The 26,015-nt window shown below is 42.3% G+C and overlaps 2 protein-coding genes across 3 annotated transcripts in view; both read right to left on the reverse strand.

Moving 5' to 3' along the window:
• Positions 1 to 13,981, reverse strand: part of FYCO1 (FYVE and coiled-coil domain autophagy adaptor 1) — a 62,677-nt gene extending 48,696 nt beyond the window's left edge. For both annotated transcript variants that reach the window (XM_083577621.1, XM_083577620.1), the window contains exons 1-4: positions 13,847 to 13,981; positions 8,857 to 9,022; positions 7,723 to 7,829; positions 6,578 to 6,703 (exon numbers count right to left, since the gene is read on the reverse strand). In XM_083577621.1, coding sequence (XP_083433747.1) covers positions 6,578 to 6,703; positions 7,723 to 7,829; positions 8,857 to 8,911 — 288 coding nt within the window. In that variant the 5' untranslated portion in view covers positions 8,912 to 9,022; positions 13,847 to 13,981. The remainder of the gene's footprint in view (positions 1 to 6,577; positions 6,704 to 7,722; positions 7,830 to 8,856; positions 9,023 to 13,846) is intronic.
• Positions 13,982 to 19,193: 5,212 nt separating this feature from the next.
• On the reverse strand, positions 19,194 to 21,768 carry XCR1 (X-C motif chemokine receptor 1). The gene has a single exon (XM_083578224.1). The coding sequence runs from the start codon at positions 21,379 to 21,381 to the stop codon at positions 20,344 to 20,346; it is 1,038 nt and encodes a 345-aa protein (XP_083434350.1). The 5' UTR covers positions 21,382 to 21,768; the 3' UTR covers positions 19,194 to 20,343.
• Between the last annotated feature and the right edge of the window lie 4,247 nt (positions 21,769 to 26,015).

Raw genomic sequence — 26,015 nt, forward strand, 5'->3', positions numbered from 1 at the left:
ATCTTAAGATAAAATTTTAGTTTCCTGTTAATTATGTGGCTCTGAATGTATATTTTATATTTGACTTTCCTCAGTAGTGTTCTATTCTGGATTGTTTTATTTGATGTTTGAATGTGTTGTAAACCACTTTGAGATTTTTTCCTTAAAATTATAAAGTAGCATAGAAATGGAATTAATAATAATAATAGATTCTTCTAAATACTATGCTCCTCTAGCTCATTACGTTTAACCCTTCTCAACTTGGTTTCACCATGATATTCATCTATTGGACCTTGCAACTCCTGTTTGTATACATTAAATCAAAGATTTACTAGCAGACTTAGCAAACATATCTCAAACCCCTTTAGAAGCATCCTCTTAACTAATCTAATCTATCATTTTACAGCAAGCAGCTGTGGGTGACTCTCCATAGACTTGCCACTTATTCTTGCTATCCTTCTCAAATGGCAAAGATGGAGGAACTTTTAAGCTGAAACAAAAGAGTAGCCTAGCTCTGGTAGGCTTCAGGCCTGAAGAACAGAATAGAAATCTACTAACTAATATGGGATGGGTGTATAATGCCACCTACAGGCCTAAGCACTGAGTTTGGAAAAAATCTTGCCTAAATGAAGGTGGGAAGCTGTCAATAAGAATATGGAGAAAGTAAAGCACTGCAGGAGACTGAATGGATGGTTCAAGACAGATAATTCTCCTTCAATACAGAAAAAAGAAAGGGTAGGAAAATTCATGAAAGCTCGCTTTATCAAGGGCAGCCACTGCCAACCTTCTGCCCTCCAGATGTTTTGGACAGCACAATCCTGGAATAGATTATTGATCTTTTGTTCTTCATTTAAACTATAACATCACTATCCCTTGAACTACAATTTGGGGGTCCTCCTCTGTTCCCTCGGCCAATAAAGCGAGATAAGCGCCGAAACCCCAGAGTCGGTCATGACTGGACCTAATTGTCAGGGGTCCCTTTACTTTTACCTCTGTTAACGAAACCGCTGTAATGTCCCATTCATTGCAATGTCCTTGCTACCTATTGCCAGGTAAGCCTGCTGGGGGGAGATAAGGACAGTCAACTATCCTTGAGAAGAGTCAGGCCCAGTAACTATAGCAGCCACCTCTATTTCTCCCCAAATGCTTCTGCCAGTGGTTCAGCACTGCATTGCAAATGGGCACTTTGTTGGGGGGCAGGACCGAGAGGAATTTGGAGGAAAAGAGAAACCTGAAGCAGTCCAGCCTTATGCTTCAGCAACGGGGCTTTAAAGGTTATTGAAAAAGTAGGGCCACACACATCAACATTGCTGTAATAAGCTGGTGGGTGGGTGGAGGATACCTTGCCAAAGGCCTCCATCAAATTGATGCCAGGCCACCTCGTAATATCATAGAATCATAGAATCATAGAGTTGGAAGAGACCACAAGGGCCATCGAGTCCAACCCCCTGCCAAGCAGGAAACACCATCAGAGCACTCCTGACATATGGTTGTCAAGCCTCTGCTTAAAGACCTCCAAAGAAGGAGACTCCACCACACTCCTTGGCAGCAAATTCCACTGTTGAACAGCTCTTACTGTCAGGAAGTTCTTCCTAATGTTTAGGTGGAATCTTCTTTCTTGTAGTTTGGATCCATTGCTCCGTGTCCGCTTCTCTGGAGCAGCAGAAAACAACCTTTCTCCCTCCTCTATGTGACATCCTTTTATATATTTGAACATGGCTATCATATCACCCCTTAACCTCCTCTTCTCCAGGCTAAACATGCCCAGCTCCCTTAGCCGTTCCTCATAAGGCATCGTTTCCAGGCCTTTGACCATTTTGGTTGCCCTCCTCTGGACACGTTCCAGTTTGTCAGTGTCCTTCTTGAACTGTGGTGCCCAGAACTGGACACAGTACTCCAGGTGAGGTCTGACCAGAGCAGAATACAGAATACAGAATATCTTTTAACATCATTTATATTATATTACTTCCTAAGCAATTACTATCCTGCTGTTATTGCGGCAAATGAGGAGCTAATACATTTAGTTAGAATACTAGATTTAAACCCTTCCTGTAGGAGTTTCAGTTTAAATCATTCTGAGGGTGCCCAATGGTTCAAGGAAGAGTGCTGCTCTGTGAAAAGGGCACTAAGATTTGCTACAGGCCATCCAGATGAAGAGGGACACGGGTGGCGCTGTGGGTTAAACCACAGAGCCTAGGACTTGCCGATCAGAAGGTCAGCGGTTCGAATCCCCGCGATGGGGTGAGCTCCCGTTGCTCGGTCCCTGCTCCTGCCAACCTAGCAGTTTGAAAGCACGTCAAAGTGCAAGTAGATAAATAGGTACCGCTCCGACGGGAAGGTAAACGGCATTTCCGTGCGCTGCTCTGGTTCGCCAGAAGCGGCTTAGTCATGCTGGCCACATGACCCGGAAGCTGTATGCCGGCTCCCTTGGCCAATAAAGCGAGATGAGCGCCGCAACCCAGAGTCAGCCACGACTGGACCTAATGGTCAGGGGTCCCTTTACCTTTACCTATCCAGATGAAGTTATCCTCCCCCTAGTTGTTTTCAGCTCAAAGAAGACTATAAGGCATTGCTGTTTTGCTCAAAACTGTCACAGCTAACTTTACTCGGAGTCACTGCTTCTAAATGCTTATCTCAAGAATGTTTCAAGAAACTTTTGGCAGCTGGTTTCAGAAGCTCTGTGCTCTTGATCTCAAGCTCCAAACTATGATATTTTGGCACAGGTCTGGGAGGGACATTTTAGACCCATCTTTATGGCCCCAGATGGACTTGCATCTGATGCTGTACCTGCAGGCATACCAAAGTGGAACCTTGTTACTATAAAGAGAAGTTATTTCTATAAGCAAATCAGCTTACGACTGGGAAGGCTCTAGGGATATATTGTAGCCCTGTTGAGCTTATTAAACTAAATCACCATTATTGGCTGCCCTTTTTGCTACAAACAAAGCTCTGGGATGATTTCTTCTAGTTAGGAGAATGCAGCAAGAGTACCCATCTTCAGAAATGGCCAGGTCAATGATCCAGGAAACTTTACATCCATTATCTTGTTATCTATTATGGGGGCACCATATACTAGGTATGCTGAACTCATTTTTTTGAGTTCAAGAATTTACTCGCTGACTCTCAAGTGGCATTTAGAAAGAACAGCTCAATTCAATATAATTATTTTGGGTTTTATCACGCTGAAAAATATGCAGGGGTCCTTTTTACTGTCTTTGTGGATCGAAAGGTAGCTTCCGAGTTCCATCTCCAGGGTTAAGCGATGGCAGAACCTGGACAACATTCGTGCTGATGATAAAAGACTTTTCTATCTCATGAATGTTTGCATAGTAAGTCTTTTACAGATTAGATGTGGCAATCACGGACAGCTCACCCAGGATATCCTCATGTCAAAGGGAGTTAAGCAAGGCTTCTTAATCTGTTCTTAAATGAACTTGAAAATGTCTTAAATGACCAAAACCAAGCAACAGGAAAGCTTGTATTCTACTTTATACCAATGACGCTGTTATTCTTTCCACTCCAGACCCAGGATAAGGCAGCTATTGTCTTAAGTTTTCATCTTATTGCAAGCTCAATTGTCCAAAGATCAGCTAGACAATAAAAGATTTTAGTATTTTAAAAGAAGTTTTCGCAGTGTAGTTGGGTGTTAAACCACTAAATTATAGAATAATTAAAATTTCCACTATTTGGGGGTGATATTCTTGGGCTTCAGTCAGTCTTTCTACTACATTGTTTCTTTTACACCAAAGGGGGTCAGTATATTCCTGAGGCTATTCATTGTCAGTGCTCATACAGCAGCTGCGTAAAGGAGCTGAGAAGGGAGTGTCATCAAATTGAAAATGCAACCAAGCTATTTTTTCATGTGTTTCTTTACATATACCTAGTTATATTCTTAGAAGCAGGGCAGTGCCCTTTTGAGAGCTTGGTGAGCAGTCTTAAAGCTTTGGCTTAAGATCTTTAAGATGGTAGCAGGGCTGCCTAAGTATTTACCTGAGGATAGCCACTGTAGACAAAGTCTGTTGCCTCAAAAAGCTTGTTGCACTGAACTGCGACACCCTAGTCCCTTCTTCAAACTGGATTTGATTCTGCATTAGCCCCAGTGAATAAAAGCCTCCGGGATGTTTCCTTACAACGCCTTTTGGCTCACTCCTGCGCAACCTGCTTCCCTTGCTCCTTGGATATTTCTTATGCCCGTAGCGGAGCATAATATAATGGGGCATGTGCCGCAGCCTCTCTCTGCCACAGGTCGGGCTTGACCTAGGAGTGGAGCTGCAGCTGGCAGCACTAGGCCGCCATGCAAGGAAACTGTCTCTGCAGCTCCCTCATGCACCTGAGCCAGACTCTGATGATGGAGCCTGTTGTGGAAGCGTCTGATCGCACACCCTCAAAAAAATAAAATAAAAGCGCCTGGAGCCATGCCCTCCCACAGCCCTCCATGCTACACCGCTGTCTTATGATGCTCCTTTTCAATTAGCTGCTTACTTTAAGGCTCTGTATGTAGCCATTGGCCTTTTACTCTGACCAGATTCAAAGTGTTGCCACCTCAAATGCTTTGCAGTAGATTTGCTGGTGCTCCCCTTTCCTAAGACAGATGGAATCTGTGTAATGTTTATTTATGTTGTATAATTTCTATGCTAGAGCTTGTCAGCAAATGTCTGGCTCGGCTCGCCAAACGACGAGGAAGGTCATCTTAATTTTATGCTGAATATCTGCTGGGAGGGAAAATCTCATGGGCGTCATTGATAGGGACCAAATTTATATTGGTGGCAATAAGAATAAGGGGACAATTGAGCACCTGAAACTGAAACAATGATTTCCAGGGCCTTACCTGAGGTTATTTGTTAATTTGCACATAATTGAGCTGTTACACGGTTGGGGCAGGGACTCCTCCTGTGGTATTTTGTAAAGCACCAAGCACACAGATAGCACTATAAAAACATGTTGACTGTCAGTTGCACCCCTACATTTTTGCAGACCCTGAAGCTTCTCTAGAACCAATTACCCTTTATTCTTTGGAGATGTTAATTTTTGAACCAAGGACTACAGTGAACACTTCTAAAGAAATGCTCTTTAGTTTGCGTTAATTCTGTTTGAAAAGGCGGGGAAATTCCAACCATTATGATTGACTTAAGGAAGCTTGTTATGAGTCGGGGGTGGGGAACCACAAACCCTGGCACCTGATGCAAGTTCAGTGCAGGTAGGAGTACAATAGCAGGATCCAGTCCATAAAAATATATGAGGAAGAAAGACATACAACCCATTGTGTTTCTGTAGCTTGCAAGAAGTGAGCAACAAGGGCTGGCTGCCATGTGATCATCTGCTCATTAGAGCACTTCTTAACATCTTTGGGCACATGCTCAGAAGGACAAATGTGGGAGGGGGAGATACCACGGTCAGGACTGATCACATGAGGAAAATGAATCTATCATGTGACTTGGCCCTTCCTGGCCTGCAGTCTGAATGAAGGTCAGGAATCTAAAGGAGAGAGGGGTGAAGATACATTTGTTGCACACTATCAAAATGTAGACCATATTTACATTTAAATATATATGTTGATATAAGTCTTTGTCATTTTCCCAACTCAAAAGTTGTCAGCCCATATGATTTTATTAACAGCTATGAAAGATATATTGGGAAGATTCGAAACCAGGAAGATCAAATATTTTCGAAAGACTGGAGTAAATCTGTAATTTATTTAAAAGACCACTGTAAACGGTTAAAATCTTTGGCAGGGACGTAAAGACACTTGTAATGTGGAATTTAATTTTATGGTAATTGTGGTTATATAATAAATAGATAGAAAGGACACGGGTGGCGCTGTGGGTTAAACCACAGAGCCTAGGGCTTGCCGATCAGAAGGTCGGCAGTTCAAATGCCCGTAACAGGGTGAGCTCCCGTTGCTCGGTCCCTGCTCCTGCCAACCTAGCAGTTCGAAAGCACGTCAAAGTGCAAATAGATAAATAGGTACCGCTCTGGCAGGAAGGTAAACGGCATTTCCGTGTGCTGCTCTGGTTCGCCAGAAGCGGCTTAGTCATGCTGGTCACATAACCCGGAAGCTGTACGCCGGCTCCCTTGGCCAATAAAGCGAGATGAGCGCCGCAACCCCAGAGTCGGTCACGACTGGACCTAATGGTCAGGGGTCCCTTTACCTTTACCTTTACCTTAATAGATAGGTAAGGGTAAAAGATGCAGTAAATTTAATCTTAAAGATGGAACCCATGGAGGGAGGGAAGGAGGTCTAAGGGTTCGAAAGAACTCTGTATCTTAAATGTTGGAGATCATTTTGTTTTATATGTATAAAATCTTTTCAAAAAATCAATAAAAATTTTATATATATATATATATATATATATATATATATATATATATATATGAGAGAGATGTAGTAGCCCTAGAGCACCATACCACAAGTACTGAAATATCCTGTGCAAAAGGACGGATCTTCAGGAATTGGTGGAAGGCTTCATATTAGGGAGCCTAGATAACAGGACCACTGGGATATACAGCTTCTGCTCCAGCATCACCCATCCAAGTTAGACTGGCCTGTCAGAACGTTATGCTGCATGGCCCCAATGACAGATCCATGCACTTCACTTACTTCTGAAATAGATTTCACAAAGCGTATTCCATCATTGGCTCCTTTAACCTTTGCCAGACAGTCGCAGAAATAATCCCAGTAGTCTTTCCGATTGCCCAGTAAGCTGGACTTTTCTTTCTGGTCAAACTTTGGAAGAGAAAAGGGGAAAGGGTAACTTCAAACGGATGATTTGCCAAAACATCGCTTGCTCTCTTTGTAAGCATTCAAAGAAAAGTGAAGCGTGTTCCCACCAATAACCGCTGGGATTTCTGAACAGACCTAAAAGCCACTGGATGAATTAACATAGGCTAACACTGCCAATATGAAACATATGTTTATAAATACAATGGTACCTTGGGTTAAGTACTTTATTCATTCCAGAGGTCTGTTCTTAACCTGAAACTGTTCTTAACCTGAAGCACCACTTTAGCTAATGGGGCCTCCCGCTGCCGCCGCGCCACCGGAGCACGATTCCTGTTCTCATCCTGAAGCAAAGTTCTTAACCCGAGGTACTATTTCTGGGTTAGCGGAGTCTGTAACCTGAAGCGTATGTAACCCGAGGTACCACTGTACTATGGAAACAAACAGTGCAACAAAGCTGTTAGACCTAAAAATGGTTATCCCAGATTGAGCAACTAGTAAAATTAGCACACTGACCAAACTACATGTCATTCTCCTGACTTGAACATCATGGGCAAGCATCATGAACTGGTTTTAGTTGAACAAGCGTAAGATGTTCATTTGTGTCACAGAATTCAATGAAAGACAACACAAATTGTGTCTGAACCAGTTTGCACAGCCCCATTCTGGAGGGTTGCGGGTTTTGTTGGTCATTGCAGAATGCAAGAGAACCCAGGGAATTATTTTTACATACTTAATCCTGTAAATTATTCTGTTTTAATGAACGAGATTTAGAATACATAGCAACATGTATTGTTATGGTTCTAAGGCAAAAGGGTGCACTTTCAAAGACAAGTTACACAATATTCCAATAATATTAATTATGTTCCTTGACCTTTTAACACATTTTAATATGTAGATTTTCATTGGCCAGTTCCTTGGTTAACAACTCTTAATATTTATTCTGGTTATCAGCCACTTCATTTAGCTACTTTAAGGGAAAGCTCTCAGGAAATAGTCCGCTTGTAAATGCTAACACTACTTACTTGCAAAAGGTATTCTAACTTGTAGGAAAATTTGTGCAAACTGATAGAGTCATCTGTGATTGGTTCTCCTCCTTCTGTAAATTCTTTGTTCAGTTCTGTAACAGCATCTTTGGAGAAAAACACAAAGCACCATTTGTGAATTTAAACAGGAACAATGTGAATAACCGAAACGATAATCTCTTTTATGTCCATCAATATATTTTATGTTTCATACAGCGTCTTACACAGGGTCAAGAGTTCAAGCGACATAAAATGCCACAAATGGAGGAAAAAATACATTGGTCAGGGCAATACTGGTGTGAACTTGGCAAGAGTTGCAAGAGTTGCCTAATAAAGGTTCGGAGAAAGAAGTATTTAACCACAGCTCCTGGTTCAGATGACAAACAAAGCTGTAGCTAACCAAAAGCAGAAATTAACATTTCCAATCTCCTTCCAGCCATGGGACAGGAGAAGTGAGTGAGGACACAAACCCAAGTTTCATTCTGGTTCATTCCCCTTGTGATAACTTACGATGTCCAAACACAGCCACTGATTTCACCTAGATCACATTGTACCTACATTTTAAGAAGTAACTTTCCCTATGCTCTGGTTTAAGGCTATAATGCTGAACAGGGAGCGTGAGAAGTTCCCATTGAAACGTTCCCTTCAGCAGGTCTGAAATGGGCCACCTGAGACATCATCGGCAGGGTTATTTATTATTTCAGAGATGCATATCCTGTCTTTTGCACATGCCTCAAGGCAGTTAACAAAAATGGCAACGTTTTGGATACCACACACAGGCTGCTGAAACCTGAGCGCAGTAGCTCCCTGTGCAAATTGTCTCTACATTTAAAAAAACTAGGGTGGAAGAAATGGAGCATTTGTGGTAGCCTGGAGAAAATAGCCAATTTGAATGGCAAACAATTTCACATGATTCTATGTTTTATTCTGCTTTTATCATTTACCCCGCTTCAATTGCTTTATGCTGTGTAGCTATCTATAAATCAATTCATTTAACAACAGCAATTCTTGCCCTCTGTTTCTTGTAGCCTCTGTCCCAACACAACAACATTCCTGTCTCTCTCTTTCCCACAGAAGCACAAATTCACATCACGATACAACGAATGAGTCAATCACACCCAGGCAGTATTTTACCCTGCAAATCCCGAATGATCCTCTGCAGCTGACTTTCTTCACCACTTCTGGCCATTGCTGAAAGCAAAGGTGCACCACGCGACTCCTCAGCCAGCTATGCAAAGAGGGCAAAATTTGTATGGTTGGTGGGCATTTGGTTAGCAGCGATTAGTTGTCTTTGCAGCATCTGCAAGGGAAGGGAAGAGAAAGATTTCGTATTTACAAATTCTGCTACAGGCAGCTATTATGGTATTTCTTATTTTTAAATCATGATTACTGCACTATACTTTATAACATTTTTGTTGGTCTAATAAAGGTAGTGCCCTCATATGGATTTTGAAATCATCAACAATACCTTTCTTTTTTCTTAAAGTGGAACAATTTTCTTCCTTCTCTGTTCATTTAGTGGAAATCTAAATTGAGCCACTGCATAGAAGTGAACGTCAAAAGAGAAACAACTCATAGCTCATTCACTTTTAGATTCGATGGTAGTTTTCAGTGTCCCACCCCCATACTCCCTGGAATGTGCCTTCAATGTGTTCAAAGTGGTTGCATTCATAATGGAAAAATTGGGTTTCACAGGGGGCTCCCAAAGTCAGTGATCCACCAGAGGTGAGGTTCATCACCTGCGACACAATCAAAAAGGCCACAGTAGTCAGGTGACTGCTCACATGGCGAGCAGTGGTAGTAGTCAGAAGTATGATAAGTCATGCAATGTTATAGCCACATCAGGAGCTGCCAGATTAAAATTAGAACTTTGCACTTTTTGTTTAAAACTATATATCAATGCCAACAACTATAAATATGTGTTTCAGACTTTACGGACCACCATCCCAGCAACCACTAAGTTTAATAAATAATTAAATAAAAATACTGTCAGAGGCATTGATTGTTGTTGTTAAAATTTATGTACCACCCTATACCCTCAGATTTCAGGGCGGTTCACATTGATAAGATATATGCAGTGCTCGAAACTCCCATTGTTCTAGGCACATTTTGCGACAGGGAATTTCATTAAGGCGAGCAGTTTCAGAGCCCTGGGCAGAGTAAAACTGCAGAGTGGAAGGAAAGGAAGACCCTTTTCTGCCTCCCCACTTCCAGCTAAAGACTGGAGAAGAGTCCCTCTTAAGAATATTAGGGGGGTGAGCAGCGGAAGGACTAGACCATGTGAAAAATGAACATAATATTTTAGCTGCATTCATTCATTTTCAGCTTTGTATTCTTGTTATAAAAAATGTGCCTAGACAGTCTCTTGTTGCGCCCGTAACCTCGGTTTTAGGTGCCATTTAGCTCCTAGCTTTCAAATCTCAGCTTCTAACACTGGAGCTAGGTGCTGTGTAACTGACCTTAGACAAGTGGCAGATAGAAGAAACAACACCATCTGTCAGAAGCAAGATTTAAATGCATCTCTCCCCCAACTCTTACTACAGAATCACAGTTACTCTTAAGATAGTGGGGGAGATGTGGGAGCACCCCACTTTAAAAAGGAGAGCACATGGGAAGGAGAGAGAAAGTGACTCACTGGGGCTGCTGCCTGGAAGTCACTCAGGACCACTGCTTCCCTCACTTACTTCAGGGCAGCAGCCCTGAGCGAGGAAAGGTCAATCTATTTATTTTGCAGCAGCCCACATAAACGTGGTACCCGTATTCATTGATGCATAGAGACTGCCTGACACTTCCCCTATGAAGTTTCTTGGGGAGTTCTCTACTTTAGCCCCCCCCCCACTTGTAAAATGGGGTGACAGTAACCTACATCCAGCAAAGTTGTCGTAAACCTAAATGCAATTAAAGACAATCAAGCAAAATGTAATTTAAAAAAAAATCTAAATCATAAGCAGGCAGTGTAAGTAGCAGATGAAAACACAGCCTAGTTCATGAACAAAATAAATCTCAAAACTCCTTTCTTTAAGGCACATGGTTCACAGCTTGCTTGCATACAGAGGGGTAACACTGCCCTCAGAGTTTCACATCACACTATTTCAACCACAATATAGTAATTAGTTGAAACGTGCTTGAAATGTAATTTTAAGATCTGCTTCTGGTACTTTATCTTGCTGTGATCACTTTCCTCAGGAAAAAGAGCTTTGTTAAATTCTCAACCACTGCGTGTTTCTTGGCTTCCTCCAAAATCACCAACAAAATGTGTTTTTATGGTATCTCTAGCTGGGGATCTGACTCATTTTTACTGAAGGGTGCACCGTTTTTTAGTTTAAGGAGAGAATAAACTCCTGACTGTTAAACCTTTGACACATTAGCAACATTTTTATTCCATCCCCTCTGCTGAGAGATTGTCTTGAACCTAAAAAAATGCACCCAACTGGGACATCTCTTCCATACCACCATTAGCCCTGCTCACTTTTGAAGCCTGGGAAATGGGATGTTTCATCTGTTACAATGGAAAGCCTGAAACCGAGAGGAGCAATAACATCTTGAACCCAGCATCAAGACCTTATATGCACTGCTCAGATAGATAGGAATAAGGTCGCTTTTGCATCTTCAGTCCGCAGCAAAATTCAGCTACATATAAAAGGCAGTTAGCTGGGGATTTCTGAATTTTTTAAAAAAGAACGCAAACTGCATAGCAAACAGGTGATACAATTCCAGAAGGGAATTATTATACCTGTATTTCAGACGTGAATCATAAGAATGGTATACATGGAGTTATACAATAACTTCACTGTTTTGGCAGAGGCTAGCAACACCCTGTCATCTGGCAGAAACTAGGCCGGCAGGATTAGTAGGCCGCTGAATGTTTACATGTCAGCATTTTTAAAATCTAACAAGGTGGAACACATTTTTAGACTCACCAGCAGCTTCCCCAAAGTCCTTTCTAACAAATTAATTGCAAAAATCAAAGCTAACTTTCTTTGAAATGAAGACATTTAAGTGGAAATAAAAAAGTTGCTACTTTTTGGCACTTCTCCAAAAAGTAAATAATCCGATGACTAGGAGTTAAAGGTATACAGCTGCTAAGAAACAGAATGACAGCGAGACAGAGTCAGTGTGATGTTATGGTTAGAGCACTGGACTTGAACCAGAACCAAATCCCCACTCAAGTTACAAAGCTAACCAGGTTGGGTTTATAGCCCCTGCCTCTCACCCTAACCCTCCTCACAGGGTTATTGTTAAGAATAAAGGGAGGATCATATGCCCAAACTCCATGAGCAAAAGGCAGAAGATAAGTGTAACGATAATCAAATACATGGGGGAAGAAAGCAGAACTGGCAGAATGACTGGCAGAATCCGTGACCAGGGAGAAGAGTCGGCAGAAGAAGAATGGAAGAAATTCAAGGATTACTTACAAAAACACTGCAATATTAATGAATGTTGAGTGATGTTGGATTGAAATTAAGTGGTTTTTAGCTGTAATGGTACAAAAGAATATGAAAAAATGGTTCTTTTTTCTTTGTATATAAGTAAAAGTTTAAGCTACAATAATTTAAGAAGATGGGTAGAAAATAAGGGGCTTTTTAGCTGTAATGCTATGAGATAAGGATTTGCTGGATAAACAATTTGAACTGGAATACAAGAAAGGGAGGCATGAGGAGGTCAGGGAAATATGTTATTGAAAAATAAGTTATGAACTTTATGTGTTTTTATTATTTTTTCTTTTTAATTTTTTCTTTGTATAAAATGGAAAATTCTAATAAATATCTTATGAAAAAAAGAAAAAAAAAGAAAGCAGAACTTTTGTTTCTGAAGTGGCTGTCTTCACGCAATTAACGTGCGACACAACAGCTGGGAAGGAAATGAGATTGGGGTTGCTGAGACAGTGAGCGATGGGAGGCTTACAAAGGCAGAAATCTTGCGGGAACAGTTGCCATTTGGACCCTGTGAAGCTTAGAATCATGGAATCGCAGAGTTGCAAGGGGATCCTGAGGGACATCTAGTCCAACCCGACCGCCCCCGCAATGCAGGAATCTCAACTAAGCTTCTCGACGTACTTCCGAGTTAAACTCGTGCACAGGATCAACATGAAACCCAGCCAGATGGGCGGGGTATAAATAATAAAATTATTACTATTATTATTATGAAGCCCGTTTTGTTTGCTGTTGTCATTCCTCTACTGTTGATCTATTACCATCCAGCCTGCCCTGAGGGGCAGTTCGGGAGATCTGGACAGTTTTACTCGCTAATTATTATTTTTTGGACATTTTGGTTATCGCCCCAGTTGTGGTTTGGGCCTGTTAGCCCACAACAGAAAGGAATGAGCAGCTGATTCTGAGTATTTTATACGCCTGGGGAGCAGGGTGGGCTGGCTGCCAGAGAATGCTTTTCGTTTGCATCTTCTCGTTTGCCCTGCCAAAAAGCAAAACAAAAAGCCAAAAAAGGCACCTCACCCTGCCCCACACTCTTTGTTTACTGTTTCCTATGACAGATCTCAACGAGACACGAAAAACACTCATTTTTATTTTTCAACCCCCGTCAGCTGCGCCTGTTACACAACCTACTGGATGCTCTCCCACAGGAGTTATAAATAAAAGGCATTGCATCCCCGACCCACTTTGGGAGAGTTAAAACACAATCGAATTGATTTCGTCGCTAATAAGATTGTGATTATTATTATTATTATTATTTCCACACACACCCCAGGAACTCGAAGTGAAAGAAAAGGCAGGAAGGCAGATCAGCTGCTTTTAAGATTAAAAATAAAATAAAAAGAGATGGCGTGAAATTATTGGATTATTATTTTCTCCCTTTTCACTTCAGCTTATTATCAAAGTGACATCCTTTTCTCGCTAGGGGAGAAGAGACATCACCCTTTTCCAGGAGGCTGGGAAAAGAGCAGCATAAGCAACAAGTGGAAATAAAAAATAAAAAGTTTCTGGTTTTAAAGTTACTCTCACCACCCCACAAAATAAAAGATATACACTCCTGCGCTGCCCAGTGGGCCTGAGAGCCGCTTTCCTGACAAGACGACGGAAATACAAGGGCAGCCAAGGCCGCCTGGGCAAAGCCGGGAAAGGGGAGAGGCGCACCGCGACCCTGTCGAAAGAACAAAGTACGTTACCTCGAACGTAAGGCGGCCATGACATAGGGAGACGCTCCTTGGCGTTTTCCTACAACTCCCATGATTCCCCGGAGGCCCGCAAACTCCCATGATGCCTCTCAGCTGCCCTCCTGTTGTTGTTGTTGTTTTTAATTTAACCCTTTCACCGCATTCGCTGGTGTTTGTTTTTTCTAACTTTTTAAATTTTTATTTTCAATGCAAAATTACAACAAAAATTACAAACATTGAGTCCGAAATAAAACTATACAAACAAGAAAGAAAGAAAGGAAAACACACAAAAAGCAGAAAAAAGCAGACATCTACAAATAAAACCATATCTTCATTCTAATGTAGTCATTGTATACATATACACATATTGACTTCCTTCCTTTGTTCTAAGACCTCAAAATTTTTACTCTTTCTAAATTGTTGTGTCTAGTGTAGATTGCCTCTATCTTTATACTTTTTACATCATTTTTCTTTAACCTTGCAAAGCATCATTCATTACATACCGATATGCTTACTCCAGAACAATGTTTTTTCATATACTCTTTAGTATATTTTACCATTCTTTTAATAATTTCTGGTCCGATTGTTGTCTTATGAATGCTATGAGTCTTGCCAGATTTATATATTCTGACAACCTTTTATATATTTTTATATATACCTGACAACCAAAGGAAAGTTTTCCTTCATGCAACGACAGCTGCCAGGATGCTTATAGCAAAAATTTGGAAAGGGGGGGGGGGAATTCCATCAATAAAAGAATGGCAAATTAAATTTTGTGAATGCATTCCCTGATGTTTAATATCCCTCCGCCCTTCCCTCACAGACGAGAGTTTTTGAGACTGTATAGAAGGCAACGGAAGGATTTGTTTTTTGTAGTAGTACAGGCTTGCCAGTGCAGCCTTAAATGTTTCTATTCAGTAGCAAGTCCACTTTTGAGTACAGCAGGGCTTTGCTCCCTTTATGATGGCTTAGGGCTGCTTTTGGACTACAACTCCCATCATCCCTAGCTAGTAGGAGCAGTGGTCAGGGATGATGGGGACTGTAGTCCAAAAAAAACCCCAAACTGCTGGAGACCCAAGTTTGGTAAGCCCTGACTTATGGGGTTGTATTTCTGAGCTTGGGGGCTTTCAGGGGCTGAGGGGTTGTGCCAAAAGCTCCACTGAAAATGTTTTTGTTTTTATTTATTTTGTAAAATTTATATGCTGCTTGACTTTTTTTAAAAAAACCGCACACACCTCAAAGGACTTTACAATATGAAATGATAAAATGGAGACAATCCAGTGTCTTACTTTAAAACACACAGAAGTTAAAATACTAAAACAGATTAAAATTACCTAGACTTTGCAAGTATCTGGTAGGCTTGGACAGCTGTGAATCCAAAATGACTCACATGGTCCTTTAGGGGCACAGTTACCCCATTAATTAACTAATTAATGTTAATTAACATTAACTAACTGAAATATACTCCGAGTCGAGAGTGGATTTCATGCTCTTTATTCAGCTCATAGTGGTGAGGAGGAATGGAATTTCCCCCAGAATGTCTGCTTTATATACATTATTTACACAATGGGCCCCATGTGATTGGCTAATTCCAGGATTCTCCTGTAGGCCAATCAGGTTGCAGATTCACTTCCACCTGGAGCTGGATTGGGTGGCTCTTGTGGACCAATCAGACTGCTGCATTCTGGGTCCTATTGTTCTAGGACCAATCAGACTGCTGCATTCTGAATCCTATTGTTCTAGGACCAATCAGACTGCTGCATTCTGAATCCTATTTTTCTAGGACCAATCAGACTGTTGCATTCTGGATCCTATTCAACTCAGTACATAACACTAACATTAGTTCCATTAAGGACTAGGGCTGCATTGGGCAGCCACTCTGGGAAATGGAGAGCCTGGGGTGGGAAAAGGAGAAAGTAAATGAGTAAAAGGAGTGGGGGACGGATCATGGAAGGTCTTCAATCTCTGAGGGAGAATGACCAGAGGAAATGTTGAAAGAAAAAGAATGATAAAAGCTTAGTATTTTTAAAGATAGTGATAATAAACTGGAAATAAACAGGAGCTGGATAAGAGCGGGAAAATGGTCCATGAATGCGAAAGGAACATTGTTACATTTATATTCCACCTTTCCTTCCCTTGGTTTTATTTTCACAACAACCCTGTGAGGCAGGTTGGACTAAGACCTTCTGACTAGGCCAAGGTGAACATTGTGGCCGACTGGGGATTTGAACTTGGGTCTCCTGTTTTGACAGGCTAACGTGCACACACTGGCTTGTGTTATGCGTTGTTACGTAAAATTGTAATCTGCAGGTAAAACTTTGGAAGATGTGTGTTTTTTCTATGATACCAATAAACAAAGAGTTTATTTCATTCATCTCTGACTGAGGAACATACATGTAGTTCAGTATAGGCCAGTAATGCACCAAGTTCCATGTCTTGATTGTTCTCTTTTAACCATGCATCTGTGATAGGAATTTTGAGGTCTTAGATATATGGAAATGTTCATAAATGTACTAACCAAGCACGTACACAGATCAGCACAGGAAGACCAACCTGGAACCATTTTGATTCCTAAACTGAGCAAATGTTTTCTCTGCAAGGTCAAAGTGGGAAACCTCCCCATTGTCTCTTTCCTCACAAATCACGTCTTAAGGGCACATTTAAGATATGAATAAGGTGTGAGCCTGTGACCTGGCCCAGGAACTAAGTATTTATCATTACAAAAGACTGGCCAGGCTCCCCAGGCAATCCAATCAAGTAACCTGCCAGACAGGAGCTAAACAAGGACAGGAGTAAAACAACATTCAAATTTCTGTTTTAAGACCGCCTTTTCTGTGATGTAAGTATGATGTATCTGAGGGGTGGTCTTAGGTTACACCCCTTCTGTGATGTATGTATGATGTTTCTGCGGGTGGTCTTGATCTACAGGATAGGAATTTCAAAAGTCTTTATAAGGCCTTGCGTGCCATTGTTCTGGCTTCCTCCTCTCTCCTGCGGGTGAGGGAGCACCCTGTTGCAACAGATCAATAAATATCAAGCTTACTAGCTGCTTTGCTTCTCAATATTCTCTGGTTGGCCTCTGTTATCTTCTCCTACCAATAGGGAACCTATGTAAGGACTCTATATGGGCTCTTGGATACCCCATAAGGGAAAAGGGCAATTTTTGTTTACAACACATCAAGAAAAAATAAAACCTGTCTAACACTTCCTGTGACTTATTCTCACTTTTTGTTGTCCAGTGTGGGTTGTGTGGGTTGTGGGCTGCCCAGTTCTTCTTTTCTTTTGACTTCTCTTTTTCTTTTCTCCCTTTCAGTCATGGCAGTTTCAGGTAAACTTGATGCTATTGTTACTGCTGTTTGGCCAAGATAAGAGGATAAGTCCCTCCCGTCACCTCCAGAGTGTCTTACTCAAGTTAGTAGGACAGCCCTGCCCTTTTCCAAGGTTACTTTCATTGCAAAGCTTTCAGTGAAGGCTGAAGAAGCTTGAGATATACATACGGCTTTTGACATTTGAGGTGTATATTTTTAGCACCCACCTTTGTTCTTTTTAAAGTCTGAATAATTTTGTTTTGCAAATTTCAGCCAACAGTCACAGATCTCTCTCGTATCATTGCTACAGTATATGCTTGGAAAGAAGTGATAAGCATTAAAATCCACTTGGGTTGTGGGAGGCTGTGGATTCTCAAGAAAAATGTTTATGAAAACTAGGAACGGAAACCATACGGTATCAAGTTGATAAGATGTACTGTGGTCCCTCACCACACATGCTGGATGTCCTTGACCATCTTAACATCTTGTGGTGAGCAGTCACAGACGTTTGCTTTGCTTTTCAACTAGCAGAAGCAATCCTCAGGTCGTTTACTAGTATTTTCCTGCGTTTAAAACGTGTATCCAGAGCTTAAGGAGAAAACTTGTATAACACTCTTTTCATGTACTGCTGCTGTAGGGAATGCACTAGGAAAGCAGACCACTTTCCCCACTGGGGGTGGGCTGTTAACTTTGACAGCTGGGCAGGATCGCCCACGTATCAGTCACCTGCCACGATGGCAGATGATTGACAAATGGGTGGTCCTGCCCACCTGCCAAAGTTGGCCTACCTTTATTGGAAAGATAAGCAGGGAGTATGGTCCTCATCCTCTTGCTCAATTTCACAATGGCTTTTGATACCATTGGTACCTTCCTGGATCAGATCTATGGACTGGGAGTATATGAAGGCACTGTTAGAGGTAATGAGGAGATTTAGGGGGAGATGTCATAAAGAAGCTGATGGCAGCTCTGTTTCTCAGAGCTAGTTACTTACACCTAGTTACATCTCTGTCAAGGGTGTCTGTGCATGACATGAAGGGGCTGGAACACCAGGTATGTTCATTCCTGGAAAGAAATGACTTGGCCACTGTAACCAATGTACTGATAACCTCCAGGTTTGACTACTGTTATTCACTGTGTGTTGGGCCGCCCTTAAGGTTACCCTGGAGGCTGCAGGTGGTGCAGAACACAGTAGCGAGCTGGGACATCTGGCCATGCATGCAACATCTGAGAGGAAACACCTGCAGTGGCTGAAAGTTTGCTACTGAACTAGGCTTAAGGTGTTTTTATTAACATACAGTGGTACCTCAGGTTAAGTACTTAATTCGTTCCGGAGGTCCGTACTTAACCTGAAACTATACTTAACCTGAAGCACCACTTTAGCTGATGGGGCCTCCTGCTGCTGTCGTGCCGCCGAAGCGTGATTTCTGTTCTCATCCTGAAGCAAAGTTCTTAACCTGAAGCACTATTTCTTGGGCATAAAAGTTCTTAACCTGAAGCACTATTTGGGGACATAAAAATAACAAAAATTAAAAATTGTCCAGTAACACCTTGTAGACCAACTAAGTTTGTTCTGGCATAAGCTTTTGTGTGCATGCACACTTCTTCATATGCACACGAAAGCTTATACCAGAACAAACTTAGCTGGTCCATAAGGTGCTACTGGACAATTTTTTATTTTTATTTCGACTGCGTCAGACCAACACAGCTACCTACCTGAATCTATTTGGGGACATGTTGACTGGCAGTAGCTGTGACCAGAGCCCATCTCCAAGCATAAAATGCTGCTCAAAAACCACATCTTTAGTTTTCAAAAACACTTTATTAGGAACAGCAAAAAAACCAAAACAATGCAATTTTTAAAATAATGCTATTTTCCCTTACTTGTTCATTGTACTTATGGAGTATGCATTTTAAACCCTTTTAATTATGGAAACTGTGAAGGTTAAAATGCCTTAAATCGGAACTGAACAGCTTTCTACAATTATCAGACATTCATAATGCAAAAGTACAGATCTTTTAAATATATATATATATATATATATATATATATATATATATATATATGAAGGTTTCGTAGCCACTCTATATATGCTGTATCACTGTAGAACTAAACAAGTTTTGAGAGGTTATATTGTGGAAGGGTTTGCCACCATTTCAAGTGAACCCAAAGAGGGACATATTTCAACCACTGTGCTGCAAATTAGTAGTTGGTTTTCTTAATGGTCAAAGCCTTACCCTTAATCTTAACTCTGAATGAAAACTTCAGCCTGCATTTGGAAAACAAAAAACTGCCTTATGCTGAGTTGGACATTTGGTCTTTCTCTTTAGCTCAGCTTTGTCTGCATTAACAGAAAGGACTTCTCCAGACAGTGGTCTTCTTACCAGCCCTGCCTGAAAAAGCCAGGGACTGAACATGAAACCTTTTGCATGTAAAACATTTGCTTCTACTACTGAACTATAGCACTTTTCCTTCAAATTTGTCCATGTATAACAGCACATAGACAAAACTCTGCTCTTCCTACCTAATTTCTGCATGCAAGATTTGAATTCATGTCCGGGAGTTTCCATGTGTTTGTAGCTATGTTGGGTCAAATATGCAATTGCATATGGCTGTTTATTGTGGGATGGGAGCTCCTCGTGTATGCAAGTTTTTGCAGGTTCCTTGGCATCAAAATGGCAACCTGCATCTCCTCCGCACCACTATTTCACCTGGATTTAGCCTTTCTGAGAAAACCCCCCAATTAGTTAAAAAATAGCAACACATGTTGCTGCAACACCCATTCAATATCTTAGCGACATATTTACAATATTAACCGCCCCGCCCCCTTGTCTGGAAACACCTTGCCACTAATATCTCAATTTTTGATTTATCACACAATACCTGGATCATTTAAACATTTCAGGGATTAGAGTAATAGTTGACTATTTGAAAACAAAAAGACGGTCGATTTATCCTGTATGGAAACAGATTCTTATTTATAGTTCTGAAATTTTTAGCAGAGGTAAAGACAGAGAACAGACTGATCCCCAATATATGTTATTAGCAAAACAGAAGCAATTCCAAGCATGATATTCTCTTCCCTCCTCTGGAGAAGAAGAAGAAGAAGATGTTGCAAATTGACAGTTGTTGTTGTGGCCATTCATCTATTTGTTAGGCTGGCTGGGTCAATTAGACTCTCCCTTTTTCAGGCGGCCTTTGCTTCAGTACATTGATGCATCCTCGTAGGGGCTCATGTGAAAAGAATGAGCTCTGGGGCTGGAAGGTGGGATCCTGCTGTGGCAAGGGGAATAATGCTTGTACAGGAGTTTCAGGTGCCTTCTGAATTTCACTCCGACGAAGACGTAGAGCACCGGGTTTAGGCAGCAGTGGCCATAGGCTATTTTGCGGCTGATGTCGAAAGCAAAGAAAACTTGCCTGTACTGTTCGCAGGGTAGGACAATGTACTGCTGAAAGGACAAAACGTACACAGAACCAAGCACATTATAAGGTGCCCAGCTCAGGAAAAAGACCAGCACTATAGCAAATATGAGCCTTACGGTCCGGTGCCTCCTTTGAGAGCGCTGTCGAAGCAGGATCTTCAGCATCCTTATGTAACAAAATGCAATGATCACGAAGGAAAATAAGAAGAAGGCAGATTGCTGGCCCAATTCCACCAGCTTCCAAATAGATTCTCCTTCGTAGTCGCAGTACTGTACGCCATTGTGAGGTATTACACGGGTAAAAATAATCTCAGGAACCACAACTAACACGCTGCACACCCAAATGGCCAAACTCAACAGTTTCCCGCACCTTTTCGTCTGAGTTCTCAGTGATGACAAGGGATCCACCACAGCCAGGTACCGGAGGACTGTCATTATGGTCAGGAAGATGACACCACCATAGTAGCTAATAGAGAAAATGGCAGCCACAGCTTTGCAGAGGAAATCACCAAAAATCCATCCATAATAATTGTACACAATCCAGAAAGGGAGCGTGCAAGAGAAAGTCAAGTCAGTGATGCAAAGGTTCACGATGAAGAGGTTTGTTAAGGAGGTGAGGCTTTCGTATTTCATTACGACGCACAAGACAAGGCTATTTCCTAGCAGGCTGAAGAGAAAAATGAGCGAATACAGGATGCTGGTAAACATATTCGTAATTGTGGAAACAGACCCCATCTCGCACACATTAGACTCGACTGAAGGATAATTTGCTGGATCATAATCTGGGGTTGCCTCAAGCATATAGTCCATCGGTTCCATCTTCTGGGTGGGCTTGTCCACTTCTGAAGCTGTGGATAAAAACCCCTCCAAGCAAGGAACTTTCACTGTGGTCAGTGGAAAACTGAAAAAGAAATCAGGACACCAGAAACAAATATACAAACTTCAAAACAGGTAGTGAAATTTAATCGGTTCTGCTATTGTACCAAGTTAGCTGTACTAAATATACTTCTTTTAAATTAGTCTGGATGGTGGTGGTGGTAAATAAAGTGTTTGTATTTATTATTGTAGTACAGTGGTACCTTGGTTCTCGAACTTAATCCATTCTGGGAGTCTGTTCGACTCCCAAAACCATTCAAAAACCAAGGCACAGCTTCTGATTGGCTGCAGGAGCTTCCTGCACTCAATCGGAAACCGTGTCGGACGCTCGGCTTCTGAAAAACGTCCATAAATCGGAACACTTACATCCGGGTTTGCGGCGTTCGGGAGTCAAGCTGTTTGAGTTCCAAGGTACCACTGTATATACTTTATGTCCTTCATAGTATTTCAAAGCAATGCTTTTAAAATTGCATTTCAGGGAAATTTGGGACTCTTTGGGAGCTTAGCAGGGATTCCTCAATAAGAAGATGAATAATATTGGGCAAGCATACTATCCCTTGTTTTGGGTAGTCTAACATTACAGCACCATGAAAATATCAGATTCTATATGTCTGACATTAACCCAGTAGTAACTGCAAGGGTGGCTGAGTTTTTGTCAATAGTATCTCTCAGAGTGACGAATGGCACTATTTAGCGGGAAGAAATTCCAATGAAAATCCTCACTATTACATATTTTACATGTTTATTTGTATATATTTTAATTTTTATATATATGGATGTTTTACGATGGCCTATACTTGCAATGCCTAAGAAAAGTTTGGTGAAGAGGAAAAAAAGAATAATATTGGGCAAGTTTTCATTTTCTCTCCTCGCTGTTATCAGTCTCAAGATATCAAGTCTGTCATTCATAAGAGACACCCACAAATTCATCACTGCTTTGTGACAGCACCCTTCAAGTTTAAAGAAACTTGGAAGTAAATTATGTCTTTCCCTATAAGTAAGGAGTTCCCACACAAGTTCCACCATGCTCCACTTCAGAAGTCAAGGACCCCTTTTACTATTTATCGGGAGAGTGGCTGAAGTCGTCCTGTTGCAGCCTTAGGTTCCTTATCTTCTGTCCTAATTGTAGGCTGGCCATGCACCCTACTTTACAAAATAAATTCCTTTTTGAAGGGCTGCCCAGGCCAAATCCAGTCTAAAGAAATCAATAAAAAAGGGAGAGCAGAGCCCTTAAACTTGTTCATCAACCATAAAATAGGAAGCACACAGAGCAGACACACAATCTTCCCCATTATGATAAGTTTTATTATATATTTCTTTTTGAACTGTAATAATTATTTCTAAATTTGCATCTCTTGATATAAATGAGCAGATGCAGATGTTATGCGATTCGGTGCACTACTTTATCCTCATTGGTGATGTATTTCCTCCTTTATTACAAAGGAGCCATGCCACTCAGAGATTTTTGTTGTTGTTTAGTCATTTAGTCGTGTCCGACTCTTCGTGACCCCATGGCACTCCTGTCTTCCACTGTCCATTCTTCAGCGATCAGCCTTCTTTATGGTCCAGCTCTCACTTCCATAGATCACTACTGGGAAAACCATAGCTTTAACTATACGGACCTTTGTTGGCAAGGTGATGTCTCTGCTTTTTAAGATGCTGTCTAGGTTTGTCATTGATTTTCTCCCAAGGAGCAGGCGTCTTTTAATTTTGTGACTGCTGTCACCATCTGCAGTGATCATGGAGCCCAAGAAAGTAAAATCTCTCACTGCCTCCATTCTTTCCCCTTCTGTTTGCCAGGAGGTGATGGGCCCAGTGGCCATGATCTTCGTTTGCTCTTGGTAGGCCCCTGCAAAAGCTACCGAGGTGCTGGCTCCATGTTTTGGAGATCTCTTGGGCAAGACACCCTCACAATCATAGTCTCCAGTTGCTCCTCTTGTTCCTCATTGTTGCTGCCACCTGCTTGCTGTCTTGCTAGGCAAAGAGCCAATGAGCATGCAGACAGTGACATTGACTGCTTCTTCTTCTCACCAGCATCATTGCCCGGGTCAGCAGGAAAGGTGAGTGACCAAGCAGGTTGCAATGGTGAAGAAGAGAAGCGGGTCCAAGTGGGCACTTGCCAGTGGGACCCCTACTGTGGTGTGGGCCCTTGGCAGATGACCAACCACTCTGACCCTTGAGGCCATCCTGTGCTCCTGCAGGAGGGGGACACTGCCAACCCCTGGAGCCTCACAGCCCTCTTCATCTGTTCTCTCCAGGTGTGAAAGCAGAGATGAAGAGTGAGGAGAATGAGCTGCATCCTTCGCTCTCCCTCTGCACAGTTGTGCAGATTGGGCCCAGGGGTAGCAGGGCTGCCTGGCACCTTGCTCGCTATGCCACCATGACACCTTCAGAGCATGAAGCTAATGGGTTGGTCTCCAGTATACTTCAGAGCCATCCTCGTGTCCCTGACTAGAGGGCGTCATTGCTGCTATTGGCTCTGCAGATGACTTAAGAGGTTGACAGGGCTCCCATACGGCTTCAAATCTGGGCTGGCTCCCCTGTTTAAGCTGATATTAGACTGCCCTGCCCTCACCAGCCCTGAGAGTAGATGTGTGAAAACTGGAGCGGCTGTGTCTCTGAGTAAGCCTGTTGGCCAGGCCCCAATGGAGATGACTATAATTAAGCAATGTGTAAATTGTAGGGGGGGGGGATAGTGCTGACCACACTGGAAGCCCCGGTGAGTGGCACCTCCTGGGAGGGGGCAGAGCACAGACAAAGTAGATGTCAATTCCAGGGAGCCCTCCTAGAATGCATAAGCTTCAGCAATTGCCTGAGAATTCAGGATATTATTGCCTGGTGCTATCTCTGAGTTCCTGTTGTTTTTGTCCATGGAGTTTTCTTGGCAGGGATACTAGAGTGGCTTGCCGGTTCCTGCTCCAGGTGGATCACATTTGGTCAAAACTCTCCACTATGACCTGACCATCTTGGGTGGCCCTGCACGGCATAGCTCATAGCTTCTCTGAGTTATTTAAGCCCCTTCACCACAGCAAGGCAGTGATCCATGAAGGGGAAGTGAGAGCTGGACCATGAAGAAGGCTGATCGTCAAAGAACTGATGCTTCTGAATTCTTGTGCTGGAGGAGACCTTTGAGAGTCCCATGGACTGCAAGAAGATCAAACCTATCCATTCTGAAGGAAATCAGCCCTGAGTGCTCACTGGACAGATCCTGAAGCAGAGGCTCCAATACTTTGGCCACCTCATGAGAAGAGAAGACTCCCTGGAAAAGACCCTGATGTTGGGAAAGATGGAGGGCACAAGGAGAAGGGGACGACAGAGGACGAGATGGTTGGACAGAGTTCTCGAAGCTACCAGTATGAGTTTGACCAAACTGCGGGAGGCAGTGGAAGACAAGAGTGCCTGGCATGCTCTGGTCCAGGGGGTCACGAAGAGTCGGACACGACTGAATGACTAAACAACAACAAACCAAGAGCAACACTTTCCAGAGGCAATTGCTGCTGGTGATGCACATTTTTTGGCCTACCTCCAACCTTGGTCTCCATTCTCACACTCCACCAAATGAGCCTGGTCCCTGGTCCCTCTCCCCTGTGCTTGTGTGTGTGTTTTTAACTTTGCTAATCTTGCTGACATAACATGGCATTTGGCCCCAGAAAGACTATCCAAAGGCTCAAGCATTAACTGGCATGATCTATGGAGCATCAGAATCACCACCATGGTGACCAGGGGGAACAGCACTACAAAAACAGAAGGTAGGTACAAGCAGAAGTAATTTCCACATGAGTCAGTTTAGAAAGAACCGAAGAAGTTAAGAACAGAAACCAATGAAATAGATAGGGCCAAGATAGCTGATTTCAAGATGAGTCAGTTTCAAAGGAATTGAAGAAGTTACAGAAAGCAAGCCACATAACCGCAGAAAATAGAAAGGAACAAGATACAGCACATACAATGCATCCACGAGATGGAGAAACGTGTAGATCTAGTTGTGCATCTGATTGTTTAAAGAAAGTCCTTGTCGTAATAATAATGTTATGAGTTGGGGGTGCTAGACTTGCCCTAAACTCCTGGGACCAGTGGGCGCTAGAATTTAATTAAGATCAGAGCGTCAAAACTGTGCTAGAGCTGTGTGTATTTAAGCTGTGTACAAGATGCTTCTGATAAGCGTGTGTCAAAAGCTAATTAAGCTAGGATTAGCCTCATGCTGTGATAATAATAATAGTAATTTATTATTTATACCCAACCCATCTGGCTGGGTTTCCCCAGCCACTCTGGGCAGCTCCCAACAGAATATTAAAAACACAATAAAACATCAAACATTAAAAACTTCCCTAAACAGGGCTGCCTTCATATGTCTTCTAAAAGTAGGATAGTTGTTTATTTTCTTGACATCTGATGGGAGAGCGTTCCACAGGGCGGGCGCCACTACCAAGAAAGTTCTCTGCCTGGTTCCCTGTAGCCTCACTTCTCGCAATGAGGGAACCGCCAGAAGGCCCTCAGAGCTGGACCTCAGTGTCCTGGCTGAATGATGGGGGTGGAGACGCTCCTTCAGGTATACTGGGCCGAGGCCGTTTAGGGCTTCA

Source organism: Podarcis filfolensis, assembly GCF_964270895.1.
Source record: "Podarcis filfolensis genome assembly, chromosome: 12".
Lineage (NCBI taxonomy): Eukaryota > Metazoa > Chordata > Lepidosauria > Squamata > Lacertidae > Podarcis > Podarcis filfolensis.

Bases quoted from the DNA above. Each gene is read 5' to 3' on its own strand.
- XCR1 (XM_083578224.1), bottom strand. From the start codon at position 21,381: ATGGAACCGATGGACTATATGCTTGAGGCAACCCCAGATTATGATCCA.